The 13325-nt window shown below is 40.9% G+C and overlaps 1 protein-coding gene across 1 annotated transcript in view; it reads left to right on the forward strand.

Moving 5' to 3' along the window:
* The window catches only part of pcnx4 (pecanex 4), a 40559-nt gene that overhangs the window by 21927 nt on the left and 5307 nt on the right, over nt 1-13325 (forward strand). The window contains exons 9-10 of the mRNA XM_057859261.1: nt 4277-5382; nt 13126-13312. Coding sequence (XP_057715244.1) covers nt 4277-5382; nt 13126-13312 — 1293 coding nt within the window. The remainder of the gene's footprint in view (nt 1-4276; nt 5383-13125; nt 13313-13325) is intronic.

Consider the following 13325-nt stretch of genomic DNA (forward strand, 5'->3'; position numbering starts at 1 on the left):
TGCAATGCCTTCAAGTAGGGGGCTGTCCTACAGTCCGCTTCAGTTATTCGCAGTCGGTCTCAGTTAGTCAACACAAGCAGGAAACGTTGTGAAAAAAATCAATGGGAGAAATTAGCCGCTACAGCATTGGCATTCTACTTCGCAATATTTATGTAAAATAACTGCTAACTGCACGTGTGAAAATGTTTTTTGAACAGATGTTTAGTTTACAATGGCAGAGGACTTAAACAAAAGTAGGCTATTGTTACAGAGGAAACTAGTTGGCCGTCTTTCTTTATCTGCCTCGTTAACAAGCTTACATTATAGTAAGTTTTACCACCGCTAAACACGCTGGAGTTAAATCTAATAGCTGGTGGGAAACGTTTATGACAGTTTTTACTAACCTTTGATTTTGTATAAAGCAATGGGCGGTATTCATATATATATATATATATATATATATAAAATTATATTATTAGTATTGCCTCCTGTGGCAGCCACCCTCCATAAATATTTTTTTACATGTCGTTTGGCCCTCCTCTTCGAAGCCGTGGCCGTCTGTAATTTTTTTGTAGCCAGAGTATTCCCATACCAGCGACTTCGTTTTCTTCGATGCGGGAAAAAGTTAAGGTGTTGGCCCTCGTCCAGCCATGGTGTACCACAAATGACTCACTGAGCAACAACTGGAGGGGCAGGGGTGAGCCCTGAAGCTGCAAGCGAAGGATTTCTTCCTGCATTTTTGGGACATGAAAAATAGCTAGCACCATAGGAACGGTAGGACGGGAAATTTCAGTGGTTTTGAATCCGTGACGATTTCATACCGCGGTATACCTTGAAACTGGTAACCGGCACATGTATGGTACACCCCCAGGAACAGGAACACACTCTGTCAGCGCTATTGACGATGATAGACATCCAATCATGTGGTTGTATATAGTTTGTCACTATTAAACTTCGATCATTAGTTGATTCGCTAATGGCCCTCACAGTTCAACGGGATTGGACTTCTATCGCCGTCAATGGCAGCCAAAGATTTTAGGGACGGACAACACCTAGTAAAAATGATGTACATGCTCAAAATATTTAAGTACACAAATAGTGTATTTCTTAGATCTCTGGAGAAAAACAATTTTAACGCAAAAAACGACATCTTTTATCTTTGTGAGATCACTTATACCAACGCATATAAGTGAATGTGATTAATGATGTCACGAGAAAGGGCGGACAATCTGGGATACTCTCATTTTATTGGCTAAGATAGTCACGGCATGGATAAAATGTCAGGCGCCATCTTGCTGGAAATGCAGGCTGTTATTACTAGGGTTGGGAATCTCTGGCATGGAGCCGAATCGATATGTATCTAGATACACAGGTTACGATACAATTAAAAAACGATACATTTTTAAGGCCGAGTGATTCGATACAATTCGATACAGTTTAAGAACGATACGGTTCGATACAGAGTGAAAACGATACGATAGTAAACTTTTGTTGTGTGTGTTCGTACAGTATTTTAAACATATAAAAAAAGATTAAAGATTAAATTACACAAAAAAATTTCATACCGATGTTATGTTATGACACGCCCGTGACGATCAGCTAATGACGGCGACTACTAGCGGTTCTGCCGAAATGAATGGGAAGTTGAGGCAACCACGACGGCGGTCACAATCTAAGTGCGCTGTGTGGTGAATGACACAAGCGCAGCCTGTGAGGTAAAAGCTAAATTATTATCATATTAAGCAATGCATTGAACTAGGCATTAGAAGCCGATTCTTGTGCTTGCGATAGCCGAATTCTATCTCTACTATCGGTTCACTGAATATTTAATGGCTAATTACTGTCGAATGGTAACTTTACTATCGATACAGCTGTATCTCTCACCTGTAAAACCGGATATCCGGTCGTATCGGTTTATCGTTCTCAAGCTTAGTTATTACCTCCATGTAGTTGCATCAGATGCAAATTTATATAAAAATGATGTAAATCGTTTGTGCTATAAAAAGTTTCCTTTGTGCTGCTATCGCTTTTGAGAGATTTACAATTGTTTTATAGCTCAATCTAAAGTCATCCAGCCTCCCATTTTGATTAAAAATGGCTTTCTTACAAATTATTTTTTTAGGTCATCAAGTGTTCAACTGATCACCCCAGGCCCCTTCACTCCTACTCAACCCGGAAATGTTCCCATTCGTTTGTACTGTTAAAAACCTTATAACTTTTGGTCTGCGCTGCTGCATTTTTATAGATATTACACATAACAAACACTGTTTTATCAATATTACACATCTTTTTTTTTATGTTGGAGCACAAACGAATGGCAATACTTCAGATCCATTATGCAGTAAATGGGGAGCTGCAACCTCTGTGAAGTTGGCCCCCTGTCAGATGCGAATTCATATAAAAATGATGTCAATCATTTGTGCTACGTTTGTGCTGTAAAAACTTTGGTTTGTACTGCTATAGCTTTAGGATATTTACAATTCTTTTATAGGTCAATCTGAGGTCAACCAGTCCCCCATTTTGAATAAAAATGGCTAAAAATGGTGTTAATTGTTTATGCATAGTTTGTCCTATAAAACATTTTGTTTGTGCTGCTATCGTTTTATTGATATTGAAATATTCATTTCGAGTGATGACATCACTCGCAGCTTTTTCCGTATCCAACTCCAACGGCTGACGGAGCGTAACAACTCTTTCAATAACAGAGAAGTGCCCCAACAACTAGCGCAGGGGTGCCCAAGTCTGGTCCTATCCAGCTTGTTTTACATGTCTGCCTCCTCCAACACACCTCAATCAATAATCAAAATGTTATCAGGCTCCTGTAGAGCTTGCTGATAAGCTGATCACTTGATTTAGGTGTGTTAAAGCAGTCATCTCCAACCACCGGGCCGGGACCGATACTGGTCTGTGGCGCATCTGCTACCAGGCTGCAGAAAAATAAAAAAATCATTTGTTAACAACCACAATCTGGCATGTGACTCTTGACCCATCGATATGCCTGTCTACTCTATTGACTAATCCAAGTCGAGATTTGCGTACTTCGCTATCTAGTGGTTGGCCGCCATTACTGGGGTGTTAACATACCTATCGCAACCCAGCTTCAGTCAATGTAAACAGTGACGTCAGCTGCTGTTGACTGTGTGCTGCGGGCGGTGACGTCTTTAGACATCTTTTTTAACGGGGAAAAGGCCACCTGCTGAGCCAGAAGAGGAGCCTACAACTAAGTCCATTCGACATAATATGTTGCTAAAAGCTTGCAAACAAGGCAACAAAAGCGAATACACTGAGGGCATCGTAGTGAACCGTATTGCTAATGCCAAGAACATGTCACGATTGGAGAAGAACTCATTATGCCTGCGACCAACGATATTTGCCGTCGGGTTTTAGGAAGGGCCACAAAAAAAAGGTTGATTGAGGGTATGGTGAGTTACATTTTCCCTTTACTTAATGTTCGTTTTTAGCCCCGTCGTGTTATTTTTTACTGTAATTTTCTGCCACGCATTACCGGTCTGTGGAGACAAAAAAAAGGCCTACATTACACCGGTCCGTGGTGCAAAAAAGGTTGGGGACCACTTTGTTAAAGGAGGGAGGCATGGAAAACAAGCTGGATAGAGGCTCCCAAGGACCGGACTTGGACACCCCTGAACTCGCGCAAACGTACTACAAACAAATGACACCCCATAAGGTAGATTTTAGATTTTAGTAAATTGGCGGGCTTCAGATATTAATTTTTGTGGTGACATGACCCGCAGCCCCCCATTCACTACAAAATGGGCGTGAAGGGGTGCCATTAGTTTGTGCTACGTTTGCACTAGTTGTTGGGACACCCCTCTGTTGGTACGTTCCGTCAGCCGCGACGGAGGGGCTGTGATTGATGTCGTCATTTGAAATGAGTATCTCTGTAAAACGATAGCTGCACGAACGAAATTTTTTACAGCACAAACGATTGACATGATTTTTATATAAATTTGCATCTGATGGGGGGCCAACTTCCCAGAGGTGGAGCTGCAAGTGAGGTCATCACTCAAAATGAATATCTCAATATCTATAAAACGATTGCTTCACAAACGAAACTTTTAACAGCACAAACTAACAGCACCACTTTGGGTCCATTTTGCAATAAATGGGGGGCTGCGCGAGATTTTCACAACGAATTAAAAGCAGAAAAATACAAAATTGTTGCAGCACAAACAAAAAAATTTTACAGCACAAACGTAACACAAAGGTAGTAGTAGGTATGGCTAGAACCAGATGCATTTGTTGTCTAATGGCTGGTGACATGTGATTCATTTCTCAGGGTTTGGAGCTGCAGGAGACGTCTTGCCACACAGTAGAAGCGCGTAGGGTGGATGAGGTTTTCGAGGCCGCTTTTGAGCGCCCAGAGCGTCTGGGTTTGATGCAGGGTCTAAACCTGCACTGGGCCAACGCGCTCACACCGTGCGCGGCACTAGCCGTGCGCGTCTATTCGGACGCTCGTAACGTCCTCTCGGGCATCATCGACTCTCACGACAACCTGAGGAAGCTTCAGGACGACTTTCTGAAAGCCTTGGTGTGGTTACTTCTGCGTTACTGCGTGAAGAAGCATAAAGGTTCGATGTGGAGCTGCGTGGAAGGGACGGGAATCGGAGGGCGAAAGTCGATCTCTTCCCAGCGGGCGCAAACGACCTGCCACCAGGCACCGGAAGCGATCGTGGTGGAATCCAGGGTGTCTTCTCTCAGGCTCAGACAGGACAGCTCCAGTCTGACCTCGTTTGGCGACTGGTCAGACGAAGATGATCTTTTTGGTCCTCAGACGGCTAGGCGGACAGTGGCCTTGGTGACGGCAGAGGCCCAGTCCGGACACACTGCATTGCAGATGGGAGGCTCTCTTCCGGGCTCCGTAGAGATGGACAGTCTGTTTGAAAACATGGCCCTTTCTGCTCTGCAGCCGTTGCAGCCTTTAGGGCTGGGCATCGGGATGCCGGCGGTCGACAAAGGTCCCAACTCTGAGATCTTCAAGGAGAGTCCCGGCTCCCTCCGCCAGCTGACCTTCAGCTGCCCCCAGTGCGAAGCATTCAACCTACCGACGGGTTGGAGAACGGCGCCGTTGTTACCCAGCCGGCTGCTGCAGCTCAGGCCTCTCTTCCCCGAGGACTGGTTCAGGTTCACCTTGGGCCAGTTCGGACCCGTCGTGCAGAGCGACACCTCTGAGGACATGACCAAAGCTTTGAAGGAAGACGAAACCTTGAAGGACCTCCACGCTCAGGTGGCGCTCTCGTGTCTGGTGTCGCTCGGCGCCGAGTCCGCCTTCACCAGTCCCAGTTACATCTACAGGCTCTACTGTGGAGACGTACCATGGACTGAGGGCCTCGAGTGGCTCTCCTCAAGCAAAGAACTTTATCAGCTCGCACTTCGGGCTTTCAGGTAAAACTCAAAGCTGTAACTTTTAACACAAATGTTTTTAATTCATTAGCTGCTAATGACGGTGATAGACGTCCAATCCAATTTGAACTGGGAGTCCCAGTCCAAATGAATTGGATGTCGATGAATGAGTGAAAGCAGTATTCATTTCTTTATTTTCTGCTGTACGTACAGTAAGAAATAATTTGCACATTTTCACTGAAAACTCGAGCGGTTAACAATATAAGTGGGATTTGAGTATAACGCTTGTAGATGACAACTTAAAGCTATCACTTCTATCTTTCCTCAACACCTGACAGTCACAGTGAAGCTGCGTGCAGACTACAGGCATATCCGAATTCAATGGGATTCCTCCTCAACAGTGTTGTTTTCGTCAACAATGACAATAACAAAAATATTTCGTAGCCGAACAATTTTTTTCATGATGGTGACGTGCTAAAAACTTAGCTTGGGAGACTAGAACATAAAACAAATGCCAGTTTTCGTCTGACAAGACGACAATGAGACGAAAAAGTGACTTCGTTTCTGTCATATGTTGACAATGTGTGACATTTTCATATTGTACGTACAGTACGTCAGTTTGCATCGTGGTAGTGTTTGGGTCGTGTCACTCGTGAGATGTGCGCCTCTCCCTCACTCTTCTCACCGAAGTTAAGGATGTGATTAAAGCTTTGCTCCATATTCCTTGTTTCGAAACACGATAAGATTGGTTTTCTTATCCATGCATGAGAGAATATGCAATTCTGCTTTAGCCTTTAAAGCTCTGTGCTGTGTCATTATCAGACGCTAAATGTAACTCGTAGCGTGCGCATAGCATTCACGTTAGCATTAGCTTCAGAATGGCGAGCGTCCTCTTTAAACACTGACCAGTCTAAAGCAGAGCCACTTGGCTTTTCTAGTCAGTAGATCTAGCGAGCCAGTTGACAAAATGGCGTTTAGCTCATAGTGGCCTACTTCAGCTGTTTTGTTTGGTAAATGAGCAATTACTGGAAAATACTGATTACTTGGCTAGACCCTAAGAATAGCAAAAAAAAAAAAAAAAAAAGACTTCCCAGTGTCAAACGCACAGACATTTTTTTACATACAGTTCGGGGCTTCCAGGTGGGTTTAAAATTAAGTACTGCTTTTCCTGCGGAATGTGTATTACCAACTTGGTGTTGTCCTTGTAGGCGCTGCACTACAGGTCCTTCTAAAAAAATTAGCATATTGTGATAAAGTTCATTTTTTTTCTGTAATATACTGATAAACATTAGACTTTCATATATTTTAGATTCATTACACACAACTGAAGCCTTTTATTGTTTTGATATTGATGATTTTGGCAAAAAAGTCAAGAAAAACCAAAAATCGCTATCTCAAAAAATTAGCAAATTATGAAAAAGTACTCTAAAGAAGCTACTAACCTAATCATCTGAATTAACGAATTAACTCAAAACCCCTGCGAAAGATTCCTGAGGCCTTTAAAAACTCCCAGCCTGGTTCATTACACAAAACCACAATCATGGGCAAGACTGCCGACCTGACTGCTGTCCAGAAGGCCATCATTGACACCCTCAAGCAAGAGGCTAAGACACAAAGAAATTTCTGTGTGAATAGGCTTTTCCCAGAGTGCTGTCTCAAGGCGCCTCAGTGGGAAGTCTGTGGGAAGGAAAAAGTGTTGCAGGAAACACTGCACAACCAGAAGAGGTGACCACACCCTGAGAAAGACTGTGGAGAAGGGCCGATTCCAGACCTTGGGGGACCTGCAGAAACAGTGCACTGAGTCTGGAGTAGAAACATCCAGAGCCACCGTGCACAGGCGTGTGCTGGAAATGGGCTACAGGTGCCGCAGCACTGGACTGTCGCTCAGTGATCCAAAGTACTTTTTTCAGTTGAAAGCAAATTTTGCATGTCATTCGGAAATCAAGGTGCCGGAGTTTGGAGGAAGACAGGGGAGAAGGAAATTCCAAAATGTCTGAAGTCCAGTGTCAAGTATCCACAGTCAGTGATGGTCTGGGGTGTCATGTCAGCTGCTTGTGTTGGTCTACTGTGTTTTATCAAGGGCAGGGTCAATACAGCTAGCTATCAGGAGATTTTGGATCCCTTCATGCTTCCATCTGCTGAAAAGCTTTATGGAGATGAAGATTTCATTATTCAGCACGACCTGGCACCTGCTCACAGTGCCAAAACCACTGGTAAATGGTTCATGGCATTACTGTGCTCAATTGGCCTGCCAACTCTCCTGAGCTGAACCCCATAGAGAATCTGTGGGATATTGTGAAGAGGAAGTTGAGAGACACCAGACCCAACACTGTGGATGAGCTTAAGGCCACTATCAAAGCATCCTGGGTCTCCATAACACCTCAGCAGTGCCACAGGCTGATTGCCTCCATGCCACGCCGCACTGAAGCAGTCATTTCTGCAAAAGGATTCCCGACCAAGTATTGAGTGCATAGCTGATATAATTAATTGAAGGTTGACTTTTTTTGTATTAAAAAACACTTTTTTGTATAGGAGTGGGAACCTCAGGGCACCTCACGATACGATATGATTCGCGATAAAAGGTTCACGATAACGATTATCTCACGATATCACGATACAGCGATTATCGATATACTGGTCAGACATTGGATACATGATATTCTACGATACAACTGTTGAAATGAGAGAAGAAAAAAAAGATATTTCAAAAAAGAAAAAAATACTGTTTAAGTCATTTATTGAACAGTGACACCTTTTTTGTGCAACATTGCTGTAAAATATACATCTACTGCAAATTGTGTACCTGCACATATACGTAGAGGAAACACACCACAACCACTGATAGAGATCATGATGAATGGCACCCTTAATTTCTTTAAAGTTTTTAATTTAAAAAAAAATAATTAACAGAACTGTAGGTGTCTGTCAGCAGTTGAGCTTGGAGTGGGGCAATGATAAAATTGGTGGGTCTTTTCTTCGTATATATGACCTTTGTTGCCAAAAGCATTGGTTTGAGCACTTCCCCAATCTGCTTCAGCGTTTGAGATGTCGCACTCCGTCAGTCGCATTCTTCCTCACCTTAAAAACAAAATAAAACAAAACATATTAACTACTTAATAGCTTTTTAGTTTTAATCCTGATTTTTGTTGTTGTTGTTGTTGTGTTGGAAGTCTTGAGTAAATTAAAAAAAATATGAATGTATAGAAATTAAAAATGCAATAATTACCTATTTTTAATATGTAGGCTACATTAATTATCATGCACATCACCTTATATATCTTGGAAGCCATTCAAACCATTTTTAAAGCTTATTGTATCAAAATGGTAGTAATAACAGTTTGTGTACTAAACTAGATGGAAAGTGGTACTCAAATAATATCAAATAAATCAGTAAATTCATGTAGGCTTGTTCGATATTCCTTTTCATCCAGTTTAGGGTCTTGGTTTATTTTATATCATTCAACACCAAATATCATCAAAACAATACATGTAAATTAAAAAGTCAATTACATTGCAAAACTTTCTTACCTCAAGTGATGAAAGCGAAGCACACAAACTCCGGTGTCCACTATGTCACCAGCTGCCAGTGAACCTTATTTTTCTTAGACAATTCTTGCATACAGCAAAGTCCTTGTTCACTTTACTTCCTTTCTTGTTGGTGTAAAATCTAAAGTGTGTCCACATGTGTGATTTGTAGCAATATTTTCTCTTTTTTTCCTCTATAGAGGTAGATTTGTGTCTTTATTATTCAATCAAAAAAAAAGTTGCTTCAATCAAATAAAAAGTTGCTTCAATCAAAATATATATTTTCAATCGAAGAAAACGTCTCTTCAATCAAAAAAAAAATGTGTTTGAATGCAAAAATAAATTTGAAACTCAAAAAAATATATTTGAAAACTATTTTTCTTTGATTGAAATTTTTTTTGGGGATTTAAGTCAAGTGTTTTTTGGATTGAAACACCATTTTTGATTGAAGTCATGTCATTTTGGACCGCATTTTGGCTAGGACATTTGTGTCTTTATTATTCAATCAAAAATTAAGTCGCTTCAAACAAAAAAATATATATTTTCAAAAGAAAATCACTTCAATCAAAAATTTAAAAAAATATTCAATCGTAGAAAAAAAGGTTTGAATGTGAAAAAATATTTGAGACTCAGAAATTCGCATTTGAACACTTTATTTTTCATTCAAACCGTTTTCTTTGATTGAAGCAATCCTTTTTTGTGTTTGTGCCATATTAGGGGTAGGACATTTGTGTCAAAATCATTCAATCGCAATAAAAGTTGCTTTAATCAAAAAACTATTTTTAATCAAAGAAAAAAATCATTTGCAAAAATTTTTTTTTTTGAAAATATATTTTTTTATTTGAAATATATATATTTTTTATTGAAGTATCACTTTTTTTGAAAAGCAAAAAGTTTTAAACTCTTTTTTTTTTCAAAGTGGAAAAAGTTTTGAAGGCACTTTTTTTTCGATTGAATCATTTTGACACAAAGATTCAACTTCAACGCTAGTTCCGGTGTGTTTGAGTGGCAGCTGATTGCGCCAATGGCATAAAAGTATGAAGCAAGAATAATGGCCACCAGGGCTCAATCCAGCCATCGGAGTCTCCTGGAGTCCAAGCCGAATATAGGGCACCGGTACGGGGGTGTGACATCGACATTTCACCGGAGTACGGTGCCCTGCTGCTTAATGTGATTCAACACGGCGAACTTCACCCGCTGCCCTGACGTGACGGTTGGCAATTGGTTCCAACCGGAGTGTCCGCGACGCGCCGGTACAAGAGTGGTCGGCGAGTGGCCCGACACTAGCCTGCCCAGTAAGAGAGTGGACTACCGGCGAGTCGCCGGCGTCCACGCCTGTAGCCCCGTCACTTCAACTTTGAATGAGTGTCGTGTCATTCGCGGACCGTCCACTCGACAGCCGGCCTCCGTGCCTGGGGGGTGATATCGGGGTCCGACCAGTGTGCTGCGACAGGGCAACGTGCCGTTGCGGGTACTCCGGTGAAATGCCGATGTTACACCCGCGTACCGGTGCCCTATATTCGGCTTGGACTCCAGGAGACTCCGATGGCTGGATGGAGCCCTGGTGGCCATTATTCTTGCTTCATACTTTTATGCCATTGGCGCAATCAGCTGCCACTCAAACACACCGGAACTAGCGTTGAAGTTGAATCTTTGTGTCAAAATGATTCAATCGAAAAAAAGTGCCTTCAAAACTTTTCCCACTTCAAAAAAAAAGTGTGTTCAAAACTTTTTCCACTTTGAAAAAAAAAAAGAGTTTAAAACTTTTTGCTTTTCAAAAAAGTGATACTTCAATTAAAAAAATATATATTTCAAATAAAAAAATATATTTTCAAAAAATATATATTTTTGCAAATGATTTTTTTCTTTGATTAAAAATAGTTTTTTGATTAAATTAACTTTTATTGCGATTGAATGATTTTGACACAAATGTCCTACCCCTAATATGGCTTGAACACAAAAAGGATTGCTTCAATCAAAGAAAGCGGTTTGAATGAAAAATACAGTGTTCAAATGCGAATTTCTGAGTCTCAAATATTTTTTCACATTCAAACCTTTTTTTCTACGATTGAATTTTTGTAAAATTTTTGATTGAAGTGATTTTTCTTTTGAAAATATATATTTTTTTGTTTGAAGCGACTTAATTTTTGATTGAATAATAAGTTTTCTTCGATTGAAAATATATATTTTGATTGAAGCAACTTTTTATTTGATTGAAGCAACTTTTTTTTGATTGAATAATAAAGACCCAAATCTACCTCCATATTCCTCCACTGTTCTCACGGAGCTTTTTTATTTTTTTCCAACCCACTTGGAGCTTCGTCTCTTCTTCTCTAGACGACTTGCGCGCACTTTACCTTCACCGCCACTCATGAGCGCCCCTAGTGGGCTGCCAAGGAATTGCTCAACAAACATTGATCAGTTTACAGCATTCTTACTCCATTGTATGGACAATATGTCAACTAAAAGTATTGATACTTGGCGGAAGCATATCGATAACCAATCGGGTTGCAAAATAACGCGATATATCGCTGTATCGAGATATTGTTACACTCTTATTTTTGTATTGGTCGGATGAAATATGCAAATTTTTTGAGATAGGGATTTTTGTTTTTTCTCGACTTTTTTTTTTTGCCAAAATCATCAATATTAAAACAATAAAAGGCTTGAACTACTTCAGTTGTGTGTAATGAATCTAAAATATATGAAAGTCTAATGTTTATCAGTACATTACAGAAAACAATGAACTTTATCACAATATGCAAATTTTTTTTAAAAGGATCTGTATTTGCTTGTCTATGTTCATTCGAAATTGTTAGAAACCTTTTATTTTTTGACTAAAACTTCTGAATTTAACAGACGAAAACATTTTGAGTAACTGTCAACTAAAACTACAGGAAGACGATCGCATTTTGAAATGACTAAAATATGACTAAGACTAACAAGTATTTTCATCCAAAAGACTAAAACAGAAATTAGTTGGGCCGCTAAACACAACACTGCTCAAATCTGACTTTAGGGCTGACTGCTCGCGCTACTCTTAGCATGTGTCCCAATCAGATCTGGGCTAGTTCAGACTGGGCCACATTATTGACACACCTGAGGCGTCATCCAGCATAGAGTGACATCACAGACATTCAAATCCCATCTGAGCTCTGCAGACAGGATCATCTTGGCCACATCTGATATGAATCTACTTTCAATCAATCTCGCAAAAGTCAGATTTCTGGGCTTTGAGACTGTTAAGACTACAAAAGAGCTATCAGTTTTCAATTTGGATGGCCTAAAAATCAACAAGACCTAAATCTCCACTATTACACATCCTATTTTTTAAAAAAGATTATTTGCACTGGGATGCACTTGATCATAAATGTCTTGCACTTTCAGCCAAAAAATGACTGCTTACGAGCACAGCCTTTTTTCTAACATCAGTTATAACCATTTGCAAAAACTAGGGATGTCCTGAACCGATCACATGCTCATAATTCGGGCCGATCGCGCCATTTTTCAGAGGATCGGAAACAGGTGAAAAAGATCGGGTTTTTAATAGAGATGGACGGGTATGGGTTTTTCAGGACTGATACCGATTATAAGTAGCTAGAGGGGCCGATAACCGATTTTTGGAGCCGATATAAATTTGCAGTCGAAGTGTAAAAATTGGCGTTAAAAAGTTGAATCATGCAAACACGGAACTTCATTTGAAAAGCCTTAAGCATGTTTACTGAATTTCAAGTAGAAAGTAATAGCTAATAATAGGGGGTGGTGTGGTTCAGTGGTTGAGTAGTCATTTCCCAACCCCCAGTTTGTAGCTTCGAGACTCCGCCCTGATGACCTCGTCTAAGTAACCTTGAGCAAGATACTAAACCTCATGTTGCTTCTGATGCTGCGTCACCAGTTGCTGGATGAGGAGCTTTGAGGGCCTTAAAAAGGTGGAAAGGCGTAATACAAGTGTAACTCCATTTAACCAATCAAAGGACGGGCGGGGGGATAGTAGTGCAGGAAACAGCAGGCAAATTCTCAAAATCAGGTGACTCGGATGCAAAAATATGCATTTGGGGCATCCCTAACAAAAACACTGATACTCACAGATGTGTGGCACAATGGGTTTTACATCGCAAGGAAGGGCGTGCAATCTGAGATACTTGCATTTGATTGGCTAAGACAGTAGTGGCATTTACAAACGTATGCCACAATTTACCGTTGCCGCTTTCTGGAAATACCAGCCTAAACCAAGCGCCGTCCTTCTGTGGTCTGCGTCAGGTTCAGTTTCAAGCTCCTGTTCGACCAAGCCAGCCTTGGGCCTATGGAGTCCCCTGAGGAGATGTTCAGTGCCTTGGAGGAATATGAAAGGGACTGGTACATCGGTCTGGTGTCTGAGAAAGGCTGGCATGACAGCGTCCTGCAGGAGAAGCCCTTCCTTTTCTCTTTAGGACACGACCTCTCTATGGTTAGCGTACATA

This window comes from Corythoichthys intestinalis, chromosome 15, assembly GCF_030265065.1.
Source record: "Corythoichthys intestinalis isolate RoL2023-P3 chromosome 15, ASM3026506v1, whole genome shotgun sequence".
In the NCBI taxonomy this organism is placed as follows: Eukaryota; Metazoa; Chordata; class Actinopteri; order Syngnathiformes; family Syngnathidae; genus Corythoichthys; species Corythoichthys intestinalis.